The following is a 23,820-nucleotide window of genomic DNA, read 5'->3' as shown; positions in this document are numbered from 1 at the left end:
AGTTTTGACATGCGAAAATATTCGCTCGTTTTTTTTAACATGTAACTCCCCTCACACTCTTACTGTAAATCACTCATACCCACTGGTCCATCGCTGCAAGGTGCTCACACCCATCATCTCCCGGTCACATAACTTTATAAGAATCATAGGAATAGGAGCTTTGTAAGCGACTTGCTTCGTGGATGATTTGCACTTATTTATGATTCATCCAACGAATCTAACTCTCTACAAATTTCGTCGCTATAGATACTGCATATATTTTAAGGAAAGTGTTTAACGTTTAATTCTTGTAGATAAAAATAATCAGCTGGGAATTATACAATAACATATGTTAGAATTTGTATATTGTGTTACACCTGGTTGATTACTTTAATCTTAAAGATTATGATCAAACGCCAACTGTGAACCCTCAGGTCAGAAGATGATCATTACATATGATTGAAACTAGTTATCAATCATTTATGTCATGCAAATGAGATTGTTAAAACGAACTTCCTTTTCGAGCAGACGGCTTTTGTTTCGGTTCTGATTGTGTTTCACAGCAAACTTTTTATCATATGAGTTACTTCTGCATTCGCCGCACTCCTTGAATTTAAGCACAGAAACTTCCAGAGATATGTAGGTAGAGTGTGCCCTTTCACTTTCAACGAATGGTCTATGACGACATATTCATATGAGAGGAAAGAGTTCAGTATATTTAATGTAAAGAATTACCTACAAGGAAGCTTTGTGCTCCATCCGTGCCACATTTGATACTACCTGAAATAAATGGCGAAAATTAATTCTTCAGTAATAGTTTGACCGTTTTAAAAAGAATAAGCAGCATTGGTGCATCATTTGTTACTGTTGATGAGAAATGGGTTCCCTACTTCACACAAGGAAGGAAACACCAGCCTCATAAGTCGGTGAAAACCGGCATCCTTGTACGAAATAGGTCGCAGTCGGTTATATCTAGCAGGAAAGGTTATGTCAAATGCTTTTTGGGATGCAAAAAAGATTCTGCTTAGTGGTTACTTTGCGAAGGGTAAATCAATAATTGTCAAGTACTATACAAGACCTATGGATAACTGAATAGTAAAACGAGATGGGCTGCAAAAGAAAAGAAAATCATCTTTCATTAGTGTTGGGACGAGACGGAACTACAGTCGTTCGGACTCAACTGTGGGTTCTTTGATTGTTCTGAGAGGGGCTCATCAAACTAAACCACATGAAATATTTTTACATTGTATTACATAAAGGAATAAAAGATTTGCTTAACTTTGACACAGATTTTTGCCACAGGATTGCTCGATAAGTTACAACTGTTATTGACTATTAAAGGATCACTTGATGCCCAGATTAACAAACTGTTCTCTTCCAGTACAATGTTCCACATTTAAATCAACAAGTCCATCAGAAACTTTAACTATGACGTTGGTCCTATATTATGATGTTGACTCCTTGAGATGAAGGTCATCAACTGGGCAGAACTCTTGCGAGCTCGACACTATATTTATCTCAGCGTGATATTGCTGCTATACTAAAGGGAAGGCGTGATCTTTAGGAGCACCTCCCATACATCGTTGCGAATTGCAATGAGTCCAACTAGGAAAGTATAAATGTCCACGATGATGCTCTTTGCAGCAGACAAATCTGAGAGATCTTAGGTAAAAAAATTTTGAGACTACTCCTCACTGGTGAAATTTGACATCCTGTGAGTTCCACTTACTTCGATACCTAAAGAATTTTGTGGTCGGAAGGTGTTTATGGAATTTAATGCAACTTACACACCAGTGGCATCTGTCGACGACGCCACAGGTCCAGTACCATCAGCAGGCTTGGTATCGTCAGTGGTGCCGATGTGTGATCTGGCATCCCTCAAGGCTGCACTATCCACTCTCTGCAGGTCTTCTGAAAAAAAGAAAAAAAGGCGATGTTTCAATGTTTAACAGATACTGCAATAATTCCCCTGGAAAGAGACTTGACTTACGATATTTACTACAGTGCAGGAACGTGGGGATGCCGCTGACGAAAGGAATTTTGTGTTCAGAGATTTTTGGGGACTCATTCTAAAATATTGTATCTGTGTAAATAATCACTTCCTCAATATATTAACGTTTGTCAAACCGTATACCCGGAATACAATAAAGGATGATACCCATCTATACAAGGCCGTAACATTCGTCTATAGTGCTGGTTCGACGCTGGAGCATTGTAGTGGCCGCGACCTATGCGTACAGACGGATCGACGTCTTCTACTACGAGCAGCACTGACACTGTACATGCTGTTGCATCAGCTTCGATTGTCCAGAAACCATTACTGCCTCTGTAGAATGGTCTAATTCGATCCCTGTGTGCAAAAACACACAGAACTAATTCACAAAGCTTGAAAGTCGCAAACTTTACTCAGTGCTCTTCACCAGTCCTAGCCGAATCGTCAATGTAACGGTATATTTAACGGGCAATAGAAACTGTACGTTGCCCGCTACGTGAGCTGCAGCCACAATAAGTGAAGTGTTTCCTATACTTCAACCCGTGAACACTGATCAGTCAGAACATTGTGACGACTTACCTTGGCGCAGATAGCAGCGCCAGCTTTTCGTGACATGGAATTAATGAGCCTTCGTAGGTTGCTGGAGGGAGGCGGCACCACACCTGCACACACAACTCACCTAATTCCCATAAATTCCGGGGAAAGGAGCGATGAGCTCTGACGCCACGTTCAATTACATTCCGGATGTGTTCGATCGGATTCAGAACTAGCAAATTGGGGAGCCAGCACATCAACTGGAGCTCCCAACTGTCTTCTTCGAACCACTCCATCACACTCCTGGGCTTGTGACGTGGCGTCTTACCTTGTTGAAAAATTCCTTCAGGAAACATGATCCTCATGAAGGGGGGTACGTGGTCTGCAACCAGTGTACGATACTCGGTGGCCGTTATGGTGCTCCACTGCACACATGGATGCCCACGTGAATGTACCTCAGAGCATAGTGAAGCAGCCATCAATTGCCTGTCCCGTAGTACAAGTGTCAAAGAGCTGTTGCCCTGAAAGACGACGGATTCGCATCCTCCCATCGGCATGGTGAAGAAAGCATCGGGATTCTTCAGACCATGCAACGCTCTACCACTGCGCCAAGATCCAGTGTCTATGGTCACGTGCCCATTTCAGTCGTAGTTGCTGATGTCGTGGTGTTAACATTGTCACATGCATAGGCCGTCGGCTGCGGAGACCCAGCGTTAGGAGTGTTCGGTGCACTTGTGTTCAGACGCACTTGTACTCTGCTCAGCATCAAATTCTCATGTTAGTTCCATCATAATTCGTCGCCTGTTCCAGTCTACCCAGCCTACGACGTCCGACATCTGTAATGACGGGTGGCAGCCCAACTCCACAACCTCTGGACGCGGTTTACGTTGGTTTCACCACGTGATGAAGACACTCACTACAGAATTCCTCCAATATCCGACAAGCCGTGCAGTTTCAGAAATGCTCGGGCCGAGCTTCCAAGCCATCACAATCTGCCCTTGGTCAAACTTAGATAGTTCGCATGGCTACTCCATTCTACATAAGGGCAGCACGCTCACTGATACTACATGCACTGTGCGTGTGTCTGACAAGCAGTCATTCCCCGCCAGGTGACGCTGCTATCGCCTGGACGGGTTTATGTCGGTAGTATATCGATGGTCATAATGTTCTGGATGGTCAGTGTACCTCTCCCAGAAGACAAAAGAAAGGACACACCATGAAGGAATTGTCCAAACGGGACGGCAGTCAGTAGATCTGATGTATATGTACAGACAAAAGAATGATTACAATCACAGAAAAAAAAAATGATTTATTCAAGAGTAAGAGCTATACAAGCTGAGCAAATCAATAACGCATTGGTCCACCCTGTCTATTACGCAAGCACTTTTTCGCCATGGCATTGATTGATAAGAGCTGTTGGATGTCCTCCTGAAGGATATAGTGCCAGATTCCGACCAGCTGGCGCTTTAGATCGTCAAAATCCCGAGTTGGTAAGAGGGCCCTGCCCGTAATGCTCCAGACGTTCTAAATTGGGGAGAGGATCGGCGGCCTTGCTGGCCAAGATTGGGTTTGGCAAGCATGAAGACAAGCAGTAGAAATTTCGCCGTGTGCGAGAGGTAATTACCTTGCTGAAATGTATGCCAAATATGGTGTGCCATAAAGGGCAACAGAATGGGGCGTAGAAAATATCGTCGACGTACCGCCGTGCTGTAGGGGTGCCACAGATGACAACCAAAGTGGTCCTGCTATGAAAAGAAATGGTATCCCAGACCACCACTAATTATTGTCAGGACATATGGAGGGCGACAGCCAGATTGAAGTCCCACAGCTATCCAGGACGTCTCCAGACTCGTCTTCGGCGTGGAATCTCATTGAGTGGAGTAGAATTGTCTTGAGTAATGAGTCCCTCTTCGAAGCCCCAATGACCAGAGGAGTATGTGATGAGAATGGTAAATCTTGTTGTCGTATGCTTCACGAAGAGGGTGTAAATGACTTATTACAGCAGGATAATGCAAGACACCACCCTGCAGTTCACATCACAAACACCTCGAGGAATATACAAACCCTTTACTGGCCTTGCCAGTCTCCTGATTTAACACTGGACTCGCATTCGGGAGGACGACGGTTCAATCCCGCGTCCGGGCATCCTGATTTAGGTTTTCCGTGATTTCCCTAAATCACTCCAGGCAAATGCCGGGATGGTTCCTTTGAAAGGGCACGGCCAACTTCCTTCTCCGTCCTTCCCTAACCCGATGAGACCGATGACCTCGCTGTTTGGTCTCTTCCCCCAAACCAACCAACCAATCTCCTGATTTATCACCCATAGAGCGTGTCTGGAATGTGATGGGAAGACGTATACTTTCAAACCAGCCTCCATCTGGCATTGTTCGTCAGCTATGTGCTTTAGGCTTGCAAGTAATTCCTCAACATGACATTCATAGTCTGTTTGTTTCCATGCTATAACAAATGCAACAGTATGTTCGTGCGCATGAGGATTACACTTCGTATTGGAGTTGGTGATGGACATCAGTTCCGAATGAAATAAAAGTTTAACCGTTTAATATACTTTCTACGATAAACATTTCAAAAAAGTTCGATAAATATCGGAGTGGTGCTTCATGGTGTAACACGATCGATTTCCGCCAGTTTATGAGATGAACTACTCCAGTAGAAGATCGTAGGATTGACTGACTCGCTCTGACGATTTGCTGAAGTCAGGACACAGGTTACAGGAAGAGTGTCAGCGCTGGACTGAGATATCGAGTTACCACACATCATTTACCGCCGACAGCTTACCGTGGGACTTATACCGTGTAGAGCTGGAGCCAACTGGGACTTTGAGGGACATTCTGTGGCGTTCAGTGATGAGTCTCTCTTCTGTTTGTGGCGGTCTGATCGAAACTAACATGTCCATAGATTAACTTAGTTAAAAGTCACAGGAAGCAGTAATTCTCTGGACTGATACATCTCCAACTTCTCGAACCACTGTGACAGGAGATATTGATATGACAACGTGACTGATTTGGTACTTATTTAATGGGAACCGAATGCTCGCGAGTATGTGGCAGGAATGGCAAATCCTTTAGTCATACCCTTAATGATCAGGGCACCAAATTACATATTCGAACAGTGTAATGCAAGATCCCACACTGGAGTTCACACCATAAGACCCTTGAAGACGTCCTCATATTTTGCTGCCCTTTTTAAGCCCATTCTTTGCTCGATAGTGTCTTTAAAGCTCTTATCACGCCTTCTTTGCCCCAAGTCTCTCTTTCTTGTTTTCCCCTAGGCGTTAACTCTGTACGATGCTTCTGGACCAAAAAACTGAAGGGAAGTTCTACAGCGATTGTAATTTTTGCCCTTTTATACCGAGGACTCACATGTCAACACCAATGGGCTGATAATACCAAAAACGCCATGTTTCTGAACAAAAATGTTCTATCATCTAACGAAAGAACGATATTAATACTGCAACATTACCCTCGATGCACGAGAAATAAAAGAAAAATATAATAACGAATATTTACAAAGGCATTTCTGCAGTAATATTGGCTCAAACCGCTACCTCTAAAAGTTTTTGTCGGTGGTGAAAACAAGATTCACTGGTAAAACGAGGTACTGCCTCAGGGCGCTCTACAGGCACAACTACGAATTAGTAATTGTAATTGATGCATCCATCAACAGATCGAGTTCTTTGTTCATCATATACTGAGGGGGTTCGAATTACTAGCAGGGCCCACGATACCACTCTTACCCGTTTTGCGTACTGGTCTTTTTATGCCACTAGGGTGGTTTCCTGTTGTATGAGGTGGTTTGCAAACGCGGTATGTGTATTTCCACATTTCAGTGCCACAGTTCTCCAAAAAATCCTATCCTAAAATTTATGTGCGTCTTCCACACACACACACTGAATGACATTCATCGAAGGTTGTTTACATATGTCTCTTTCACTGAATTTATCTGAAATAGCGCAGGGTGTTTGTAATTTTGCTTTTGCCGGCCGGAGTGGCCGAGCGGTTCTGGGCGCTACAGTCTGGAACCGCACGACTGATACGTTCACAGGTTCGATCCTGCCTTGGTCATGGATGTGTGTGATGTCCTTACGTTAGTTAGGTTTAAGTAGTTCTAAGTTCTAGGGGACTGATGACCTCAGAAGCTAAGTCCCATAGTGCTCAGAGCCATTTGAATCATGCTTTTCAGTGTCATTATGAATCATCTTAAAGATGTAACAATATTTCTGGCCTCTTATGTATCTGCGACTCTTGTCTTTTCTTTCCAATAACTGATTGTACGGTACTCCGGATGAACTTTTCGGAACAGATATAGATCGTTCACATAAATGGAAATGTCGTGTGGCTAGGGCCTCCCGTCGGGTAGACCGTTCGCCTGGTGCAGGTCTTTCGATTTGACGCCACTTCGGCGACCTGCGCGTCGATGGGGATGAAATGATGATGATTAGGACAACACAACACCCAGTCCCTGAGCGGAGAAAATCTCCGACCCAGCCGGGAATTGAACCCGGGCCCTTAGGATTGACAGTCTGTCACGCTGACCACTCAGCTACCGGGGCGGACATCGTTCACATGCATTCGGTGTCTTTTCCTTTTCAATAGCAAAATCCGCAATGCAATACCCGTCTCCAAGCACACGCTTTGTGGCATCTATAGATTCTCACTTCTTTGATCCCGCCAAAAACCAACGAAGGGAATCGGATGCACTGTGGCCAAACTATCAGCCGATGTTATCGGGCGACTTCTGGCGACGGTTCGGCTAAAGCCGATATGCCACCAGCCGAAGTTGAAGCGCGGGCATTTGCAATCAGAGCCTGAAATCCTCTGTTTATTGCAGCACACGGACCACTTTGGTTTTGTGCAGGCTTTACTTGCCACACGCTGATTAGTGTCACTCGTCTTTTCAACTGCATTCCATACAGACAACTCCGAGGACCCTCAGACCAATTAACTCTCACCCTCCCAGAAACAAGTTCGCACGTAATTAAACAAGTGGGTGATTCAGAGAGTGTGGAAGTGCCATCCGCCACATTTTGTACTCCAGAGGAGTGTATACAGGGCACGAGACACAGCTAGACAGAAAAATAAATTCCGCCGCGCTGTAAACACAAGCAGAATTTCTGGCGGATGTTGCCAACATCGCGCTGGCGAGGTGAGTGGGTCGTATCAACAGAGGTCTGCAGTCTCTTGCACAGACTGTGGCACAGTTTAGCAGCGCGGGGCGTCTGTGAATCACAGTTTATATCTGTATCAGCATTTCCAGCTATAGTCTTCAGCTCCGACTGAATTTGACAATGACTATGTTGCATTAGATTGATACAAATTTTTTATTTGACACTGAGTGCATTAAAGGAGATTTTATTTATCTATACAAAGGTGGTCAGAAACGGTGAAAAGTTTGTGAGGGTGTTGCAGTGTCGTGCTGAGAAATAATTGTCAAGAAACAGATTCGATACGTCGCGAAACTGCTCAGGCTTTGGGTCGGGTTCGATCCTTACTATTGTTCCACGTTAAAATTTTGTATCGCTCTGTTGTTCGGTTTTAGGTTACCAAATGAAGAACGAGTTTGCCGACACTGTCTCTGACGGGCCGCATGAATTTGCGTGCGCAACGATCTGATTGGCTAGCCGGTCGTGGTGGCCGAGCGGTTCTAGGTCCTTCAGTTCGGAACCGCCCGGCTGTTACGGTCGCAGGTTCGAATCCTGCCTCGGGCATGGATGTGTGTGATGTCCTTAGGTTAGTTAGGTTTAAGTAGTTCTAAGTTCTAGGGGACTGATGACCTGAGATGTTAAGTCCCATAGTGCTCAGAGCCATCTGATTGGTTAACTTCAATGCTAATTAACTCGGAAACGGGACAGCGTATTTTTTCTTAACAGTTACTTCTTGGCACGACCTACCCTGCAACTCCTTTACAAAAATTTTCAGACTATTTCGGACAACCATGTATATTTGGCGTACCAGAGAGACTATCTACAAGTTAATGAGAGCATATATGAAGATAGTAACTGTTCTCGAAAGAACAGATACCATTAATGACCGTGCAACTTCTCTAGGATAAATAATAATTAATTGAAACCCGCAGCTGCCGATAGATGTTGTTGATATACCTCGATGGGGCAGCTGAAAATGTGTGCCCCGAGTGGGACCCGATTCCGGGATCTCCTGCTTACATGGCAGACGCTCTATCTATCTGAGCCAACGAGGACACAGATGGATAGCGTCACTGCAGGGACTTATCCTTTGCACCATTCCCGTGAGATTCACATTCCCAGCTGTCCACAATCTACATATGTAATGTACTTAATAGATATTTGCTCATCCACTCATTACTCGCGCCAACTAAGGTGACGATTCCCGTAAGAGTTCGGGAAACCTGTGAGCATTCGCACAGACGAAGGTCAATGGCCGGGCTCTATATGAAGATAGTAACTGTTCTCGAAAGAACAGATACCATTAATGACCGTGCAGCTTCTCTAAGATACATGATAATTAATTGCAACCCTCAGCTGCCGCCAGGTATTGTTGATATACCTTCGTCTGTGCGAATGTGCACAGGTTGCATGAACTCTTACGGGAATCGTCACCTTAGCTGGAGCGAGTACTGAGTGGATGGAACATTACGTATGTAGATTGTGGAGAGCTGGGAATGTGGGTCTCACGGGAAGCGTGCAAGGGATAAGTCCCTGCAGTCATGCTACTCATCTGTGTTCTCGGTGGCTCAGATGGATAGAGCGTCTGCCATATAAGCAGGATATCCTGGGTTCGGGTCCCGGTCGGGGCACACATTTTCAGCTGTCCCCATCGTGGTATATCAACAACACCTGTCGGCATCTGAGGGTTTCAATTAATTATCATTTATGTAATGAGAGCATGTTGGGTGACAATGATTTACTGAAACAATAATGAAAAACTATTTCCTGCGAAAGTTCAGTAGATAAATAAAACTCACACTGTCAACATTTGGTCAGTGCCGTTGTTAGATCTCGTTCTGCATTTTATAAATTATATCTTGTACAAATGCAAAAGAGTGAATTAGTAAGTTGTGCACTCTTTTCAAAATATATGATTCCAAAACTCTCTGCATAATAGACTCTACGTATTGAATCTTTTATATTTAACTATCTTAAAATGAGGCAAAAATAATTTCCAGTGAAAACTATGCTTCGCCCTAATGCAGGCTTCTCCCACGTCCATATAAATTCGCAAAATGCTTTCCCACGATGCTGTACGAGTAGCACCGCCAGGAGAAAAGATACTAAGGTAATGGTTCAAATGGCTCTGAACTCTATGGGACTTAACATCTGAGGTATCAGTCCCCTAGAACTTAAAAGTACTTAAACCTAACTAACCTAAGAACATCACACACATTCATGCCCGAGGCAGGATTCGACCCTGCGACCGTAGTGGTCGCGCGATTCCAGACTGAAGCGCCTAGAACCGCTCGGCCACACCGGCCGGCCGAAGGTAATACCTCTACAAGTTTCAGGGTTGATGAAGTGAAATTATTCTACTTTTACGGAGTTAACCCTATGTCGATTACAATAGGATCTGAATAATATGGGGCCAAGAGTCAGTGATGGAGTTGAAGATCTGAGTCATTCAGTGAGGCATGTTCGGCAGCGCGTAAGTCCAGGTTCAAATTCTATACAGTACGGAGCTTTAACCACTCACATGGAATCAACGTAGCGCGTACCTCGCAAATGAGAAGATGAAATTCACCTCATAACTCTCTCTCTCTCTCTCTCTCTCACACACACACACACACACACACACTACACAGCGGAACAGACCACATCGACTTAGAGAGAGAGAGAGAGAGAGAGAGAGAGAGAGAGAGAGCTGTTCGAAATGCTCAGCCTGCTTGTCCCAGACACGTTGAGCGCATACGTCTATGTAAACCAATATCAGGGTATTAGTAAGGTAGAGACGTTTGAGAGAAAGTCTGCCCCACAGCGGAGTCTTCCCACCAGTCGACTGAACAGTTTTATTCTTTCTGGAAAGCTGTTAGTCGATATCACTATGAGAAGACCGGCATGAACGTAAAAACTGGATTTAAGTTCATATTAAAAGGAAAGCTGTCATCAGTCTGGAGACTGGTTTGAGCAGCATAGTGCTTTAGTAGGCATGGTCCTGTTGCAGACGGTAGGACGATGCCTTCCAGCGACCTAAGTACTGACAAATCCAATCAATTATAGGTGGACGTACAATTTAACGTGGTTCTGAACCGTGGTGCGCCATTTCAGTCCCTCCTGTACTGTAATTTCTTGAGGACTTTCTTTAACAGTGTCTCCCCCTCCCCCTCTCCCCTCCTTCGTTACTACTTGTAGAAATATTCCTCTTTGACGTTTCGGGAAAAGCTTGACTCGTATTTTCTGTACCAACAGACTCCGTTGTGTCCAGCTGTAACTGTTCTGTTGTTTCAGATGGTGAACCCACAAACAGATGTCGCGTTCCCCATGAGTTTCAAGAGCTGTCCCGAGAGCAGCTCCCCCATCGCGGCACCTTGAAAGACCCCCATCTCGGACATTTCTGAGTTATTTGCTGTAAGCTGCGCGACTTTGATTACAATGTCATTCTCACGATCATGTCGTTTGCGGTTTGTTGCCTCCACATTGCTAGAATGAGCTGTGCTATCATCGACATCCATACTAATAGCCCGGACTTAAGTGTTAGGCAATGGACCAGTATTTCCGGTTCCTAAATCGTCATAACTCTCTCCAACCGCTCCCGAAGCCGGAAACGCAAGTTCGTTTAAAACACTCCTACTGCATTCAAGCGTATTGTTTACGGTCTCGTCGTCATTAACAGCAACTAAATTAGTTTCAGCTGATGTAGCTTCGGACCTTGCGTCTAACGGTGAAGCACGTTCCTGGAAACCGGGACATCTCTGCCTTTAATCTAGCCTTCACATCTCAACGATGCGAGGAGTCACATTTATATAACGTATGCTTCATAGCCCACAACACTCATTATAGACGGGATCGGATTTTTTAAATTTTGGTAGACCTCATTCCATTTGGAACCGGGAACGGATAAAAATCCTCACAGACTTCGTTCCGAATTACATGAGTGTTTCCATAATTCTGCAGCTGGAGCTTTATAGGTTCGTTTGAAGCTTAGGAATTGTTAAGAACATGAACTATTTGTTAAGCTGGCTGAACTTCGAGACATAGCCTGTTACTGATGTTAACTCAAAACTATCAGCACACTCACAGATTACTGGCTCATACAATAAGTTAGAACAAAGTTTGAGGGTGACTTGTTGGTACTAAGTTGCATACTGGCTATTTGGTCTCCTTTTACCTGCACGTAGGTGGTTAACAAGTTCTGAACTATTTCGGGAACTGTTGGCCGCTAGTTGTCCTCGGCGAATTCCGATTTCACTTTATTCTGCCTGCGGTACGTTACCATAATAGTTTATACTTTTTTAAGACACTTAAGAAAGTGGAAAGTAGTATCTCTTTCCGCGTAACGCAGCTGTGCAATAGACACTACGCGAGACGGCATTTGTAACACGTAGCCGCGTGACCGAGCGCTATGTCCGTCGGCGCTGGACTGCAGCCGAGTAACAGTTTCGCACTACGTACACTTAAAAGATGGAAGCAACTGGGGATAAATAGTGCAACTGACCACAGACTACTGGAATATGCAATGAATGAAACCTTGAGACAGATATCTGGAATTTGAGGCGAAATTTAGCTTCTGAAACGCGATAGAAGTTCTTTTCTCACAGGCGGAAAAAACCGATTGATAACCGGCTAATGGTATCTGGAGAAGAGGGATACGATATACCGTGCAGAAATGGAAGTAGGGTAGGAACGAAGAATTTAAATAAAGTAGGGAACTAGCGGCAGTAAACTGTCAAGATGTCTTCGGATCCAAAGCCTAGTTTGAAAAGGACGAACGATATATAGTACATCAGTTATCGCACGTGTAATGAAACTGATTACACCTCAGTACACCACTGTCTCGCTTACGGTCCCATAAGGCACGTTGGGAAAAATGGATGCAGAGTATCATCACCAGTGAGTTTAGCTATCATCTGACATAGTTAAGCATGTAACGATTTTTACATTTATCCATGTTATGTACGCGAAGCTATTGCAGATGGGGAAAATAGATAAAGAATATCATAACCACTGAGACAGGCTAACATCTGACAGAGTTAAGCACATAATTATTTTTAAATTTATCCATGTTATATGTGCGTTAATTGAGGACTGTGACTGTACTGTAAGATTTTTATGAAACAATATATACTGCGACAGACACTTGTTACTAATATGTTACTAGCACGACGCGTTTCTGCAGCATGCTACTATCATCACGTGCATTTATGGTTACTTTTGCATTGTAATTAATATAAACAGAGGTTAGTTTCCTTTGCTATATGTGCCAGTGAGATTATGTGTCGAAAAACACACCTGTTCAGGAAGATAAATATGTTATAGTCTGTACATTATGTGATAAGCATGATTACCAAACGAAAATGTAAGTAAATGCGTTAACAAAGTGACTAATCAAGTTTATCACATAATGTATACACTGTAACATATTTATCTTCCTCACTGGCACACACAACAAAGGAAACTAACCTCACTGCATATTAATTTCAACGTAAAGGTATCTGTAAATGCGCCTGATGATGGCACCATGCTGTCGAAAGGCATTGTGCTAATAAAATATTAGCAACAAGTGGCTCTTGCAATTTGTATTATTTCATAAAAATATAATTATTTCCTGTTTGCTTGAGTCCATGATTCTGTAATATTTTAGACTCAGCTGTTATTAAAGCTGTTAATTCGTCACCGTAAGCCGAAATCATGATTGTGGTGAATAAACAAATAGTTTAGATGGAAGACATTGTCCTAATCAAAAATAAAGGCTATAAGTTACCGCATTCAGTAAGTACTTTGATACATGTGAGACTATGCGTTTATTCTTTTTCCATTATTCCACTGCGCCTTTCTTCCCTTCTCCTCTCTTTCTTATTGTTAAATTTCTTTTTTATACTACATGATGGCTTATTTTAAGGTCTATACTAATGGCTTCATTCTTAAAGTAATGGCGTATCTTCAAATTATAAGAAACTAGTGTACAGTTGCGTCAGTTGTTGGAACTGTTTTCCGCATGTAAATACACACGGTTCACATTAATAATCAAGGTACGGAACATATATAAGAATAAATAACGGCGAAAAATACGACCTACATCAGTTTCCATTTGGGAAATGAAAAACCAAATATACCATCATCAGAAATTTGTAGAGTGGTCGATTAACGTTCCTTTTATAGCGAAATTAGGCACAAAATACGGATGGAGATAAAAATCCTGATAGATGAAACCACTCAGGCATTGATTTAGAACATTAAAGGGTGAACCAAATACCTATTTCGATATGCGGAATGGGAACTGAAAACCAATATATGTACTGTCTCGCTTGGTCTCTGCCGGGAGCGTTTCTGAGACATCGGGCGAGTCTCGGGAATTTGTACGAAAAAGAAGTGAAGAGTGGAGCAACATCTAGAAACGCGGTGGCGACGCTGAGAAGTCAGCCAATTAACTGATAACGCCTACCACCTACAGCGACGCGTCTTAAATTAGAGCCAGGAAGTCCAGCGCTGTTCGATGGGTCCCGTGCAGGCGGCGGTGATATTAATACTTCTACAGAGATGAAGGAAGCGCAGACCAGACTAAGCCGGAATACGGGCTTCTGCTGAGTGAGTGGTCCGTGTTTGTGTGCGCTGCAAGGCTTGCTATTCTGACCTAGTTCCGTCAACCCACGTCGAGACGTTATTCACCGGTTTCCGTGGGGAATCCAACGAAGTGCAGTATTTGAAACACACTTTGGAAAGTAACCGTGGTTGCAGTATTAACAGTGAAATTTAGATTCCTGAATCGAATGGCAGCAATTTTCTCAGAGATTCTCATAAGAAAGCATGATCACCAGACTTTGACTCGGTACCACACCATCATTTACAAACGAAAGTAAGATTATATAAGACATAAAACTAAATATACTAAATATGTGACTGGGCTGAGGATTTGTTCGTAAGGAGAACCAGCATGTTATTTTGGATGGACAGTCATCGACAGAAGGAGAAGTAACTTTAAGAGTGCCACACGGAAGTGTGTTGGGACGCTTCTTGTTCATGTTGTATATAAATGCTAGCCCCAGACTGTTCGCAAATGACGCTGTTATCTATAATGAAGTAACTGTCTGGAAAAAAGAAAAAAAAAACTTGCTTCAATATTGAGTCAGATATCGTAAGATTTCAAATACTTTCAAGTACTGAAAACTTACTTTAAATCTTAAACTGGCTAAACTCCATCCAATAGGATTCGGAAGACCCATCGCTACCGACCGACCGCTGTGTCATCGTCAGCTGATAGGCGTCACTGGATGCGGATACGGAGGGGCATGTGGTCAGCACACCGCTCGCTCGGCCGTTGTCAGTTTTCGTGACCGGAGCCACTACTTCTCAGTCAAGAACTCCTGAATTGGCCTCACAAGGGCTGAGTGCACCCCGCTTACCAGCAGCGCTCGGCAGACCCGAAAGCACACCTATCCAAGTGCTAGCCAAGCCCGACAGCGCTTAACTTCGGTGAACTGATGGGAACTACGACAAGGCTGTTGGCTACTTCAAATCTACAAAAAATGTAAAATTATGCATTTAAAAAAACGATAAGATTCAGTCTATGGATATGAAATGGAATGATCACATAGTTTCAGTCGTACGCAAGGCAGATGACACACTTCATTCATTGGCAGGATACAGGAAAAAGACAGCCATAGCCAGTCTGTAAATGAGACGTCTTACCATCCCCCCCTCCCCCCCCCCCCCCCCCCCCCCCCGCCACGCCCCGTGTCAACCTTGGACCTTGCCATTAGCGGAGAGACTTGCGTGCCTCAGCGTTATAGATAGCTGTACGTTAGGTAGCAACCACAACGGAGGGGTAGTGAGTGGTTCCTGAAGAGGAGCAGTGGGCTTTTCAGTAGTTTCAGGGGAACAGTCTGAATAATTGACTGATCTGCCCTTGTAACATCAACCAAAACGGCCTTGCTCGTATTGTGAAAGGATGATAGCAACGGGAAACTACAGCCGTAATTTTTCCCGAGGGCATGCTACTCTACTGTATGGTTAAATGATGATGACGTCTCTAGGGTAAAATATTCCGGAGGTAGAATAGGCCCCATTCGGATCTCCGAGCGGGAACTAATCAGGAGGAGAAACAAAACTGGCATTCTACGATAGGAACGTGAATGTCAGATCGCTTAATAGGGCAGGTACGTAAGAAAATTTAAAAAAGGAAATGGGTAGGTTGAAGTTAGATATAGCGGAAATCAGTGAGGAACAGAACTTCTGGTCCGATGAATACAGGGTCAAAAATACAAAATCAAATAGGGGTAACGCAGTAGAGGGTTTAATAATATTAAGAAAATAGGAATGCGGGTAGACTACTATGAATAGCATAGCGAATGCATTATTGAGGCCAATATAGACATGAAGCTCACACCTATCACTGTAATACAAGTTTATATCCCAGCTATCTCCAAAGACGATGAAGAGATTTATTAAATATATGATAGATAAAAGAAATTATTCAGATAGTTAAGCGAGACAAAAACTGAACTGTCATGGACACTGAAAATCGGTCGTAGAAAAAGGAAGAGAAAGTAGTAGGTGAAGACAGAGTCGGGGAAAGGAATGAAAGAGGATGCCAACTGGTAGAATTTTGCACAGAGCATAATCCAATCATCGCTAACACTTGGTTTAGGAATCATGAAAGAAGTTTGTATACGTGGGAGAGACTTGGAGACACCGGAAGGTTTCAGACTGCTTATATGACTAAGACAGAGTTTTCGGAACAAGATTTTTAATTGTAAGACATTTCAAGGAGCAGATGTGGACTCTTATCACGATTATTGGTTATGAAACATAGCTTACAATTGGAGAAATTGCTTAGCAAATTAAGGAGATGCGTCTGGATAAGTTGAAGATACCAGATGTCATTGAGAGTTTCAGAAGCAGAATTAGGCAACGGTTGACTAGAACAGGGTAAAGGAATGTAATAGATGGCGAATGGGTAGCTTTGAGACATAAAATAGTGAAGGCAGCAGAGGATCAACTAGGTGAAAAGACAAGGCCTAGTAAAAATCCTTGGATAACACAGGAGGCATTGAATTTAATTGGTGAAACGAGAAAACGTGAAAATACAAGTGAAGAAGCAAGTGAAAGGCAATACAAGTGTCTAAAAAAATGAGATTCGCAGGTAGTGCAAAATGGCTGCACATAAATGGCTACAGGACAAATGTAAGAATTGAGGAGCATAAATCATTTGGGGAAAAATAGGTACCACGTACAGGAAAATCAAATAGGCCGTTATAGAAAAGAGAATTAGTTGTATGAACAGCAAGAGCTCAGATGGAAAACCAATCCAAGGAAAACTAAGAACTGGAAGGAGCATACAGAGGGTTCATACAAGGGAGATGTACTTGAGAGTACTATTACAGAAATGTAAGAGGAAGCAGGTGAAGATGAGATGGGAGATATGGTGCTGCGGGAAAAATTTGACAGAGCGCTGAAAGACCTAAGTCGAAACAAGGGCCCAGGATTAGATGCCATTCCATCGGAACTACTGATAGCCTTCGGAGAGCGAGCCATGAAACACTCTTCCATCTGGTATGCAAGATGTATGATAGAGGTGAAATACCCTCACTTTTCAAGAAGAATATATTAATTCCAATTTCAAAGAAAACAGTTGCTGACAGGAGTGAATATTACTGAGCTACCAGTTTAGTAAATAATGTTTGAAAAATAATAACACGAATTCCTTGCAGATGAATGGGAGAACTGGCAGAAGCCGACCTCGGTGAAGGTCGGTTTGGATTCCGGAGAAATGTGGGAAATGTGAGGCAGTACTGATCCTACGACTTACCGTAAAAGATCGGTTAAGGAAAAGCGAACCTACGTTTATAGCATTTGTAGACTTAGAGAAAGCTTTTTGCATTGGAATACTTTCTTTGCCATTCTGAAGGTAACAGGGGTGAAATATAGGCAGCAGACGAATATTTACAATTTCTGCAGGTACCAGACGGCAGTTATGATAGTCCAGGGGCATGAGAGGGAAGCAGTGGTTTAGGAGGGAGTGAGACAGGGTTGCAGCATATCGCCGAAGTTATTGAATATGTACATTGAGCAAGCAGTAAACGAAACAAAATAAAAATTTGGAGTAGAAGTTAAAGTTCATGGAGAGGAAATATAAACTTTGAGGTTTGCCGATGACATTAATTCTGTCAGAGGCAGTAAAGGACTTGGAAGGGCAGTTGAACATAATGGACAGTGACTTGAAAGAAGGATATAATATGAACATCAACAAAAGCAAAACAAGGGTAGTGGAATGTAATTGACTTAAATCAGGTGATAATGAGAAAATTAGATTAGGAAAGGAGACACTTAAAGTAACAGATGAGTTTTGCTGTTTGGGCAGCAAAATAACAGATGATGACCGAAATAGAGAAGATATAAAATGTGGACTGACAATGGCAAGAAACGTGTTCCTGAAGCAGAGAAATTTGTTGACATCGAATATAAATTTAAGTATTAGGAAGTATTTTCTGAAAGTATTTGTGCGGGGTGTAGCCATGTATGGAAGTGAAACGTGAACGAAAAACAGTTTAGATAAGAAGAGGATAAAAGGTTGGTTCAAATGGCTCTGAGCACTATGGGACTTAACTTCTGAGGTCATCAGTCCCCTAGAACTTAGAACTACTTACACCTGAGTAACCTAAGGACAACATACACAGCCATGCCCGAGGCAGGATTCGAACCTGCGACCGTAGCTGTCGCGCGGTTCTAGACTGAAGCACCTAGAACCGCTCGGCCACTCTGGCTGGCCGGTCACTCTTCCTGCGTCTTATATGGTATTGCATGGGGGATGTGCTATGTGGTACCATGATAAGTACCTTCTGCCATGCACTTCACAGTGGTTAGTAGAGTATGTCTGTAGATGTAAATGCAATATTGCCCAGGGCAGGAGGATGTGACGTGCCGTAGAGGAAGGGATGTAAACAGGATAGGAACTAAGAATTAAAATATCGTACAAAACAAATACCAGGAAACCGTCAGTCTCGAGAGTGACGCCCGCGTCATAGACGGGACGGTAAGTCTTTATCCTCCTTCCATCTCATTTCGGAGTAGTTTTTGTGACTTCAGATGTGAAAGTCTGAAACGTGTTGCAAGATACAGCACTCTCCCCTACAGCATGTATAGCCAGGAAAACTTGACTTATTAAACAGGGACAAAATAGTAAATAAAAAGTACTCAACACAGATTGGAAACCAGTAGACCTTGGTATTTGAGAGTTAATACAACCACAGACACAACACCATGTTTCATATACACATTTTACAGTGTCCTAAAAAACGTAAATGGGCATTGTTGTTTGAGGATCTTCGTGAGATAATAAACCATGAGAACTTTTTGGAAGAGGCACCTTCATTTTCACTAGGTTTCGCAGCAAGTAATTTTGCTGTGCCTTGAAGCAACCGCAGAAAAACAGCAAGTGGCTAGCTGGTATTAACAAACGTAAATAAAAAGTTGTTACCTGCTGTTGAAGATAGTCGCGCACCATAGCATGAATGAGTTTAAATGTACCGACGTCTTTGGAAGCGATATAAGCAATGCCAGCTGAGAGTAGCTCTTGCAGAGGCGGAAGTGTGCATGCGTGATGCATTACTCTGCAATGCATCACATGTAACGCGAAGCAAAAAGTAAATCATGCAAATGTCAAGCGGCGTAAGAAATCAGAACGGCCGTCTGAGGTCACAGATGCTAGCGTGTCAGGAGCGCGGGCGCCATGCATTTTCAAACCAGCGACGTGGCGTCACGGCCGCTCCCAGGAATGGCGCCTTTTGAAGACGAGCCCGCGCCAAACACAGCTCACAAATAGAGGTGTCCGTCTCTGGAGGTACTCTGCACTCACTGCAAGTGAGACACGTCTAACATTCTCATCAACAAGTACAAAAAGTACTATATCATCACCGAGTCCACCGATCAACATTAAAGGCATGCCACACACGAATTTTTTTTTTATAAATAATACACGTTTCAGGACTTAGTAAAATATTATCATGACATTTCTAATAGCAATGAGTGACTTTTTCTGTCGGAGCGACAAACGATAGTCTTTTTGTTGAATCCTAATACGCTGGTTGCCAAGATAATCCTGTCTGTAACCAACCGAAATTGACATCTGGAGGAGAATGGCGGTCCAGTTGCCACGTGCTCACTCGTCCAAACATTACACTATTTGATAACTATAGGAAGCGATATGCAGTGTGAAATTCACTATCCAGGTTACATGGCCGATTGGTGCAAGGTTGAACTGAAGCTGAAGGAGGCTTTGTCCTTGCACTTTCTCGTACCGTTTTCTTTAACAAAAAAAAAAAAAAAAAAAAAAAAAAATGGCCCTGAGCTCTATGGGACTTAACGTCTGAGGTCATCAGTCCCTTAGAACTTAGAACTACTTAAACCTAACTAACCTAAGGACATCACACACATCCATGCCCGAGGCAGGATTCTAACCTGCGACAGTAGCGGTCGTGCGGTTCCAGACTGTAGTGCCTATAACCGCTCGGCCACTCCGGCCGGCTTTCTTTAACAAGGAGTTGTTTGGTGCGATTTTCGTAATCGATGTATTAACGGGCCTGTACACTCTTTAGAATGACATACACAGACAACACTATCGTCACTGGTGTCCAAACACAGAAAATAGAAGAAAATTCTTCATATCCGAAATTACTTTACATGTACACGCAAGGACAACTCCCTGTTTTAGAGAACATAACTGAAAGACAATGAAAAGCAGTGCACTAGATTTAGAAATCTTAACCATGTATGCAGTTTCGTATTTTCAATGTAATGCCGTAAGGCGTCATTTGGCCCATGTTTTTCAGAGTAGAATAATCGGTCCCCTTGAAGTAGGCCAGACAAAAACGAGTTCTAAGTAACGTTCAATATGCCACAAACTCTCATTTTGAAACTCTGCGAACGCTTCCAAAAGGCACGAAGCGTTCGTTGTAAACCAATGCTTGATCGACTAATAGCAACCACCCCACAACAGGACAGCTATCGGCCATTAATTCTAATGATACACGACAGAATCCAGCGATGTGAGCAAGATAGTTGTCTGCGGGCTTACAGTTGTTTCAGGATCTGCAGTCTCCTTTTAACTGGGTATCGCAGTCTCGTACCAATTCAGATAAATCACTAGTGGGTGTATCGTTCGGAGCTGTGCATTTACTAATGAGAAAACAACATCGAGATTGGACGGTGATGATTGAAGAAATATGCTCTTTACAGATAAATCACTCTCCAGTTTACAAAATGATTCTTATTGCTCTTTTGTCTGCAGGTAAATTGCTAATCTATGCTAGGAACATAGCGAAAGGGGACCGGGATCTGTTTGACGGCGACGGTGGTGGTGGCGGTGATGGTGATGATGATGATGATGGAAGTGGTAGTTTGGCGATGCACCGCGCAGGATGGGTGTGCGAAACTTCACATCTTCGTAGGTGGTCTTGCGAATATTACTTAGTAACGCCAAGCGGCACAGAGAAGAGGTACTGGAAAAACATGTGCGACTTGCCAGAGGTGCAGTTCTTACAGATTTTCTTTGCATGAAGGATGGTACCTGGTACTGGAAAAACATGTGCGACTTGCCAGAGGTGCAGTTCTTACAGACTTTCTTTGCATGAAGGATGGTACCTGTCCACGTCGAGCTGCTCTGGTGAATGAATTTGCCGGCCGGTGTGGCCGAGTGGTTCTAGGCGCTTCAGTCTGGAACCACGCGACCGCTACGGTCGCAGGATCGAATCCTGCCTCGGGCATGGATGTGTGTGATGTCCTTAGCTTAGTCAGGTTTAAGTAGTTCTAAGTTCTAGGGGACTGATGACCTCAGATGTTGAGTCCCATAGTGCTCAGAGCCTTTTGAACCATTTTTGTGAATGAATTTGTCGCAGGTGAAGACATCCACCGCACGCACTCACTACACAGTTTTCCGGACATGAACCATGCGAAGAATGTCTAGAATGTTTAGAGAAGCCTAACTACCGCCATGGATTCTTCCATATATCCTAAACCTGTTTGGTGTGAACGGGAGTGACTACTAATGGAGCTCCTGACCACCCCATATAGTAATATTTTTCTTTTATGTATATCTTCTGTTTCACGACTTATTTAACTTCATGCTTTCCACACAGTTGTTTGCAAAGGTCTTGTAATTAAGCTTTACCTTGTTTTGTAGCACATCCGATGTCATCTTCAGGAATTATGCTCTTAATTTAAAACTTACATTTCAGGTAATCGATATTGAATGACCGTCGGCAACGTACAGGCCTGAAGTTCTACCGCAGCCAGAAGCGAGTTTCAAGAATTATAACGCGCGAACATTAGCTATTATGTTACGTAGGATCATGTCTTATTATCGACGATCATGAATGGTAAGATGTCCGAGAATTCCTTACAACAATCATTATAAGGGCATGTTCAATGTTCATATTACGTAACGTATTCACTTAAGTATTGTTGTGTGTATATAAGTTAGCTTGATTTACAATTTAGGGTCCTAGTATGTTATTACTCCTATTTCTTCCTTTTTAAAGAGATCATCTGACGATGGCTTTGGGCGCGTATGACCGAAGTTGTTTTTGTGCCCTAAAGCAAAACAAAACAATGGCTTGGTAATAACTTCCTACCTGTAATGGTACCATTCGAGTGAGCTGAGGTTGAAGTATATAATGAAAACTGTACAGGACGGTCACTGTGTTTCCCTAAGGTGGTATACCTAGTCGGTGTAACATTATTGCTTTAAGCAATCACCAACTCAGGAGTGTTATACAAGACAAATTATGCCTTTAATGTAAACCAACATGGCAACTGTCGACTCAAATTGTCTGATGTGTCTAATATAGGACATAAAATCTGCAAAGGAGTCAGCAATCAACTTTAGCACTTACATACAAAACTTGTGTATAGATAGCAATTTTATTTCATAATTTTCCTCGTGACACGTTTCGACGTCGCCATCATTTAATAAATAAGGAAGGGCTGTAAAAATACAGATACAACGTATCGGTCGCAGCGTACAGTACAGTAAACATATAGTTCCGAAAGGGCGAGCGAGAGAGAAATAGGGAGAGAATTACTTTCAATAACAATCCGAGAATTCTAAAAATTTCACTGAACACTCAATATAAAGAATGCAAGTTATACAGGCTATTTAATTATGTTTAGGGTCCAGGGATAACATGTTTCGCTCATCTTCGAGTGGTTTTGTTGCATGCACAAGAAAACAAATCTTATTTAAAATACCTGATATTAACTATGTGACAATTTACAATTACGTCTCTTAGAATCTTGATAGTCACCTCTTGTGGCAAAATGGAGAGGCATGCTGAACTGCATTTTGTTGATCGTGGAAATGCCTGTGTTGGACATAACACGACATAATTATTTAACAGCCTTTCTGCGTGTCATAATTTTTACGCACTTTATACGCATTCCAATTCGTAAGCAAAGCCTCTGACATGCAAAGGCATACTAAATAATTAGTGCAACATACTAACTAATGTCAAAATTTTGTAATGCATCTAACACAGGCATTTCCACAACCAACAAGATTCAGCTAAACATAATAACAACTATAGAAACAACAGTGGAGGACGTTTTCACCTTCTCTCCCGCCTTCCCCTCTCCCCCTAGCCTATTTTCTCATAAGAAGCGACTGCGCCAAAATTATATTAGACATTGATGGTAATTTATCAAATAGTTAATATTAGATTATTCCAGAAAATTTTGTTTTTATGAAGAAAACAAAACCGCCTGATCATAAGGAAAACTGGTAGCAATGTATTAAATTAACCCTTTCATACCTGAATTTTTTTCTGGAGGAAAAAAATTTTTTCACTATGTGGTAATGCTCATAGGTGATTTTTTTATGAATTTAGATGTAAGATTTATACAAAAATATGTACCCATTTTCGAAACATACTTTGTACATTTGGCTTCATTTTATGAACTAAAATAACTAGTTACCAAATATTCTCTATTGTAATAGATAGTAAAATGAACATTCAGTAATTCCGATCCGAAATGACAATAACATAATTCAATTACACAGTGAAATACAGCGAGCCGATCACATCCATGTATTCTGGTAGTCACGAGCTGCAGCTCACTTCTACATTGACTTGCTGATATATTCATTGTGATGCCCAGCAGTTGGCAGCACTTGCGCATG

At 42.7% G+C, this 23,820-nt stretch overlaps 1 protein-coding gene across 5 annotated transcripts in view; it reads right to left on the bottom strand.

Annotated features, from left to right (window-relative positions):
• LOC126484960 (uncharacterized) overlaps window positions 1-23,820 on the bottom strand; it is a 354,976-nt gene that overhangs the window by 116,834 nt on the left and 214,322 nt on the right. For 3 of the 5 annotated variants that reach the window (XM_050108582.1, XM_050108565.1, XM_050108597.1), the window contains one exon: window positions 1,767-1,890. In XM_050108582.1, coding sequence (XP_049964539.1) covers window positions 1,767-1,890 — 124 coding nt within the window. Of the gene's footprint in view, window positions 1-1,766; window positions 1,891-23,820 lie in introns of those variants that run through there. The other 2 variants (XM_050108574.1, XM_050108589.1) reach the window with 2 other exon arrangements.

This window comes from Schistocerca serialis, chromosome 1 (assembly GCF_023864345.2).
Source record: "Schistocerca serialis cubense isolate TAMUIC-IGC-003099 chromosome 1, iqSchSeri2.2, whole genome shotgun sequence".
Taxonomy (NCBI): Eukaryota; Metazoa; Arthropoda; class Insecta; order Orthoptera; family Acrididae; genus Schistocerca; species Schistocerca serialis.
Note: the sequence above shows the minus strand (reverse complement) of the source record. Positions and strands in the feature narration are given on the sequence as shown.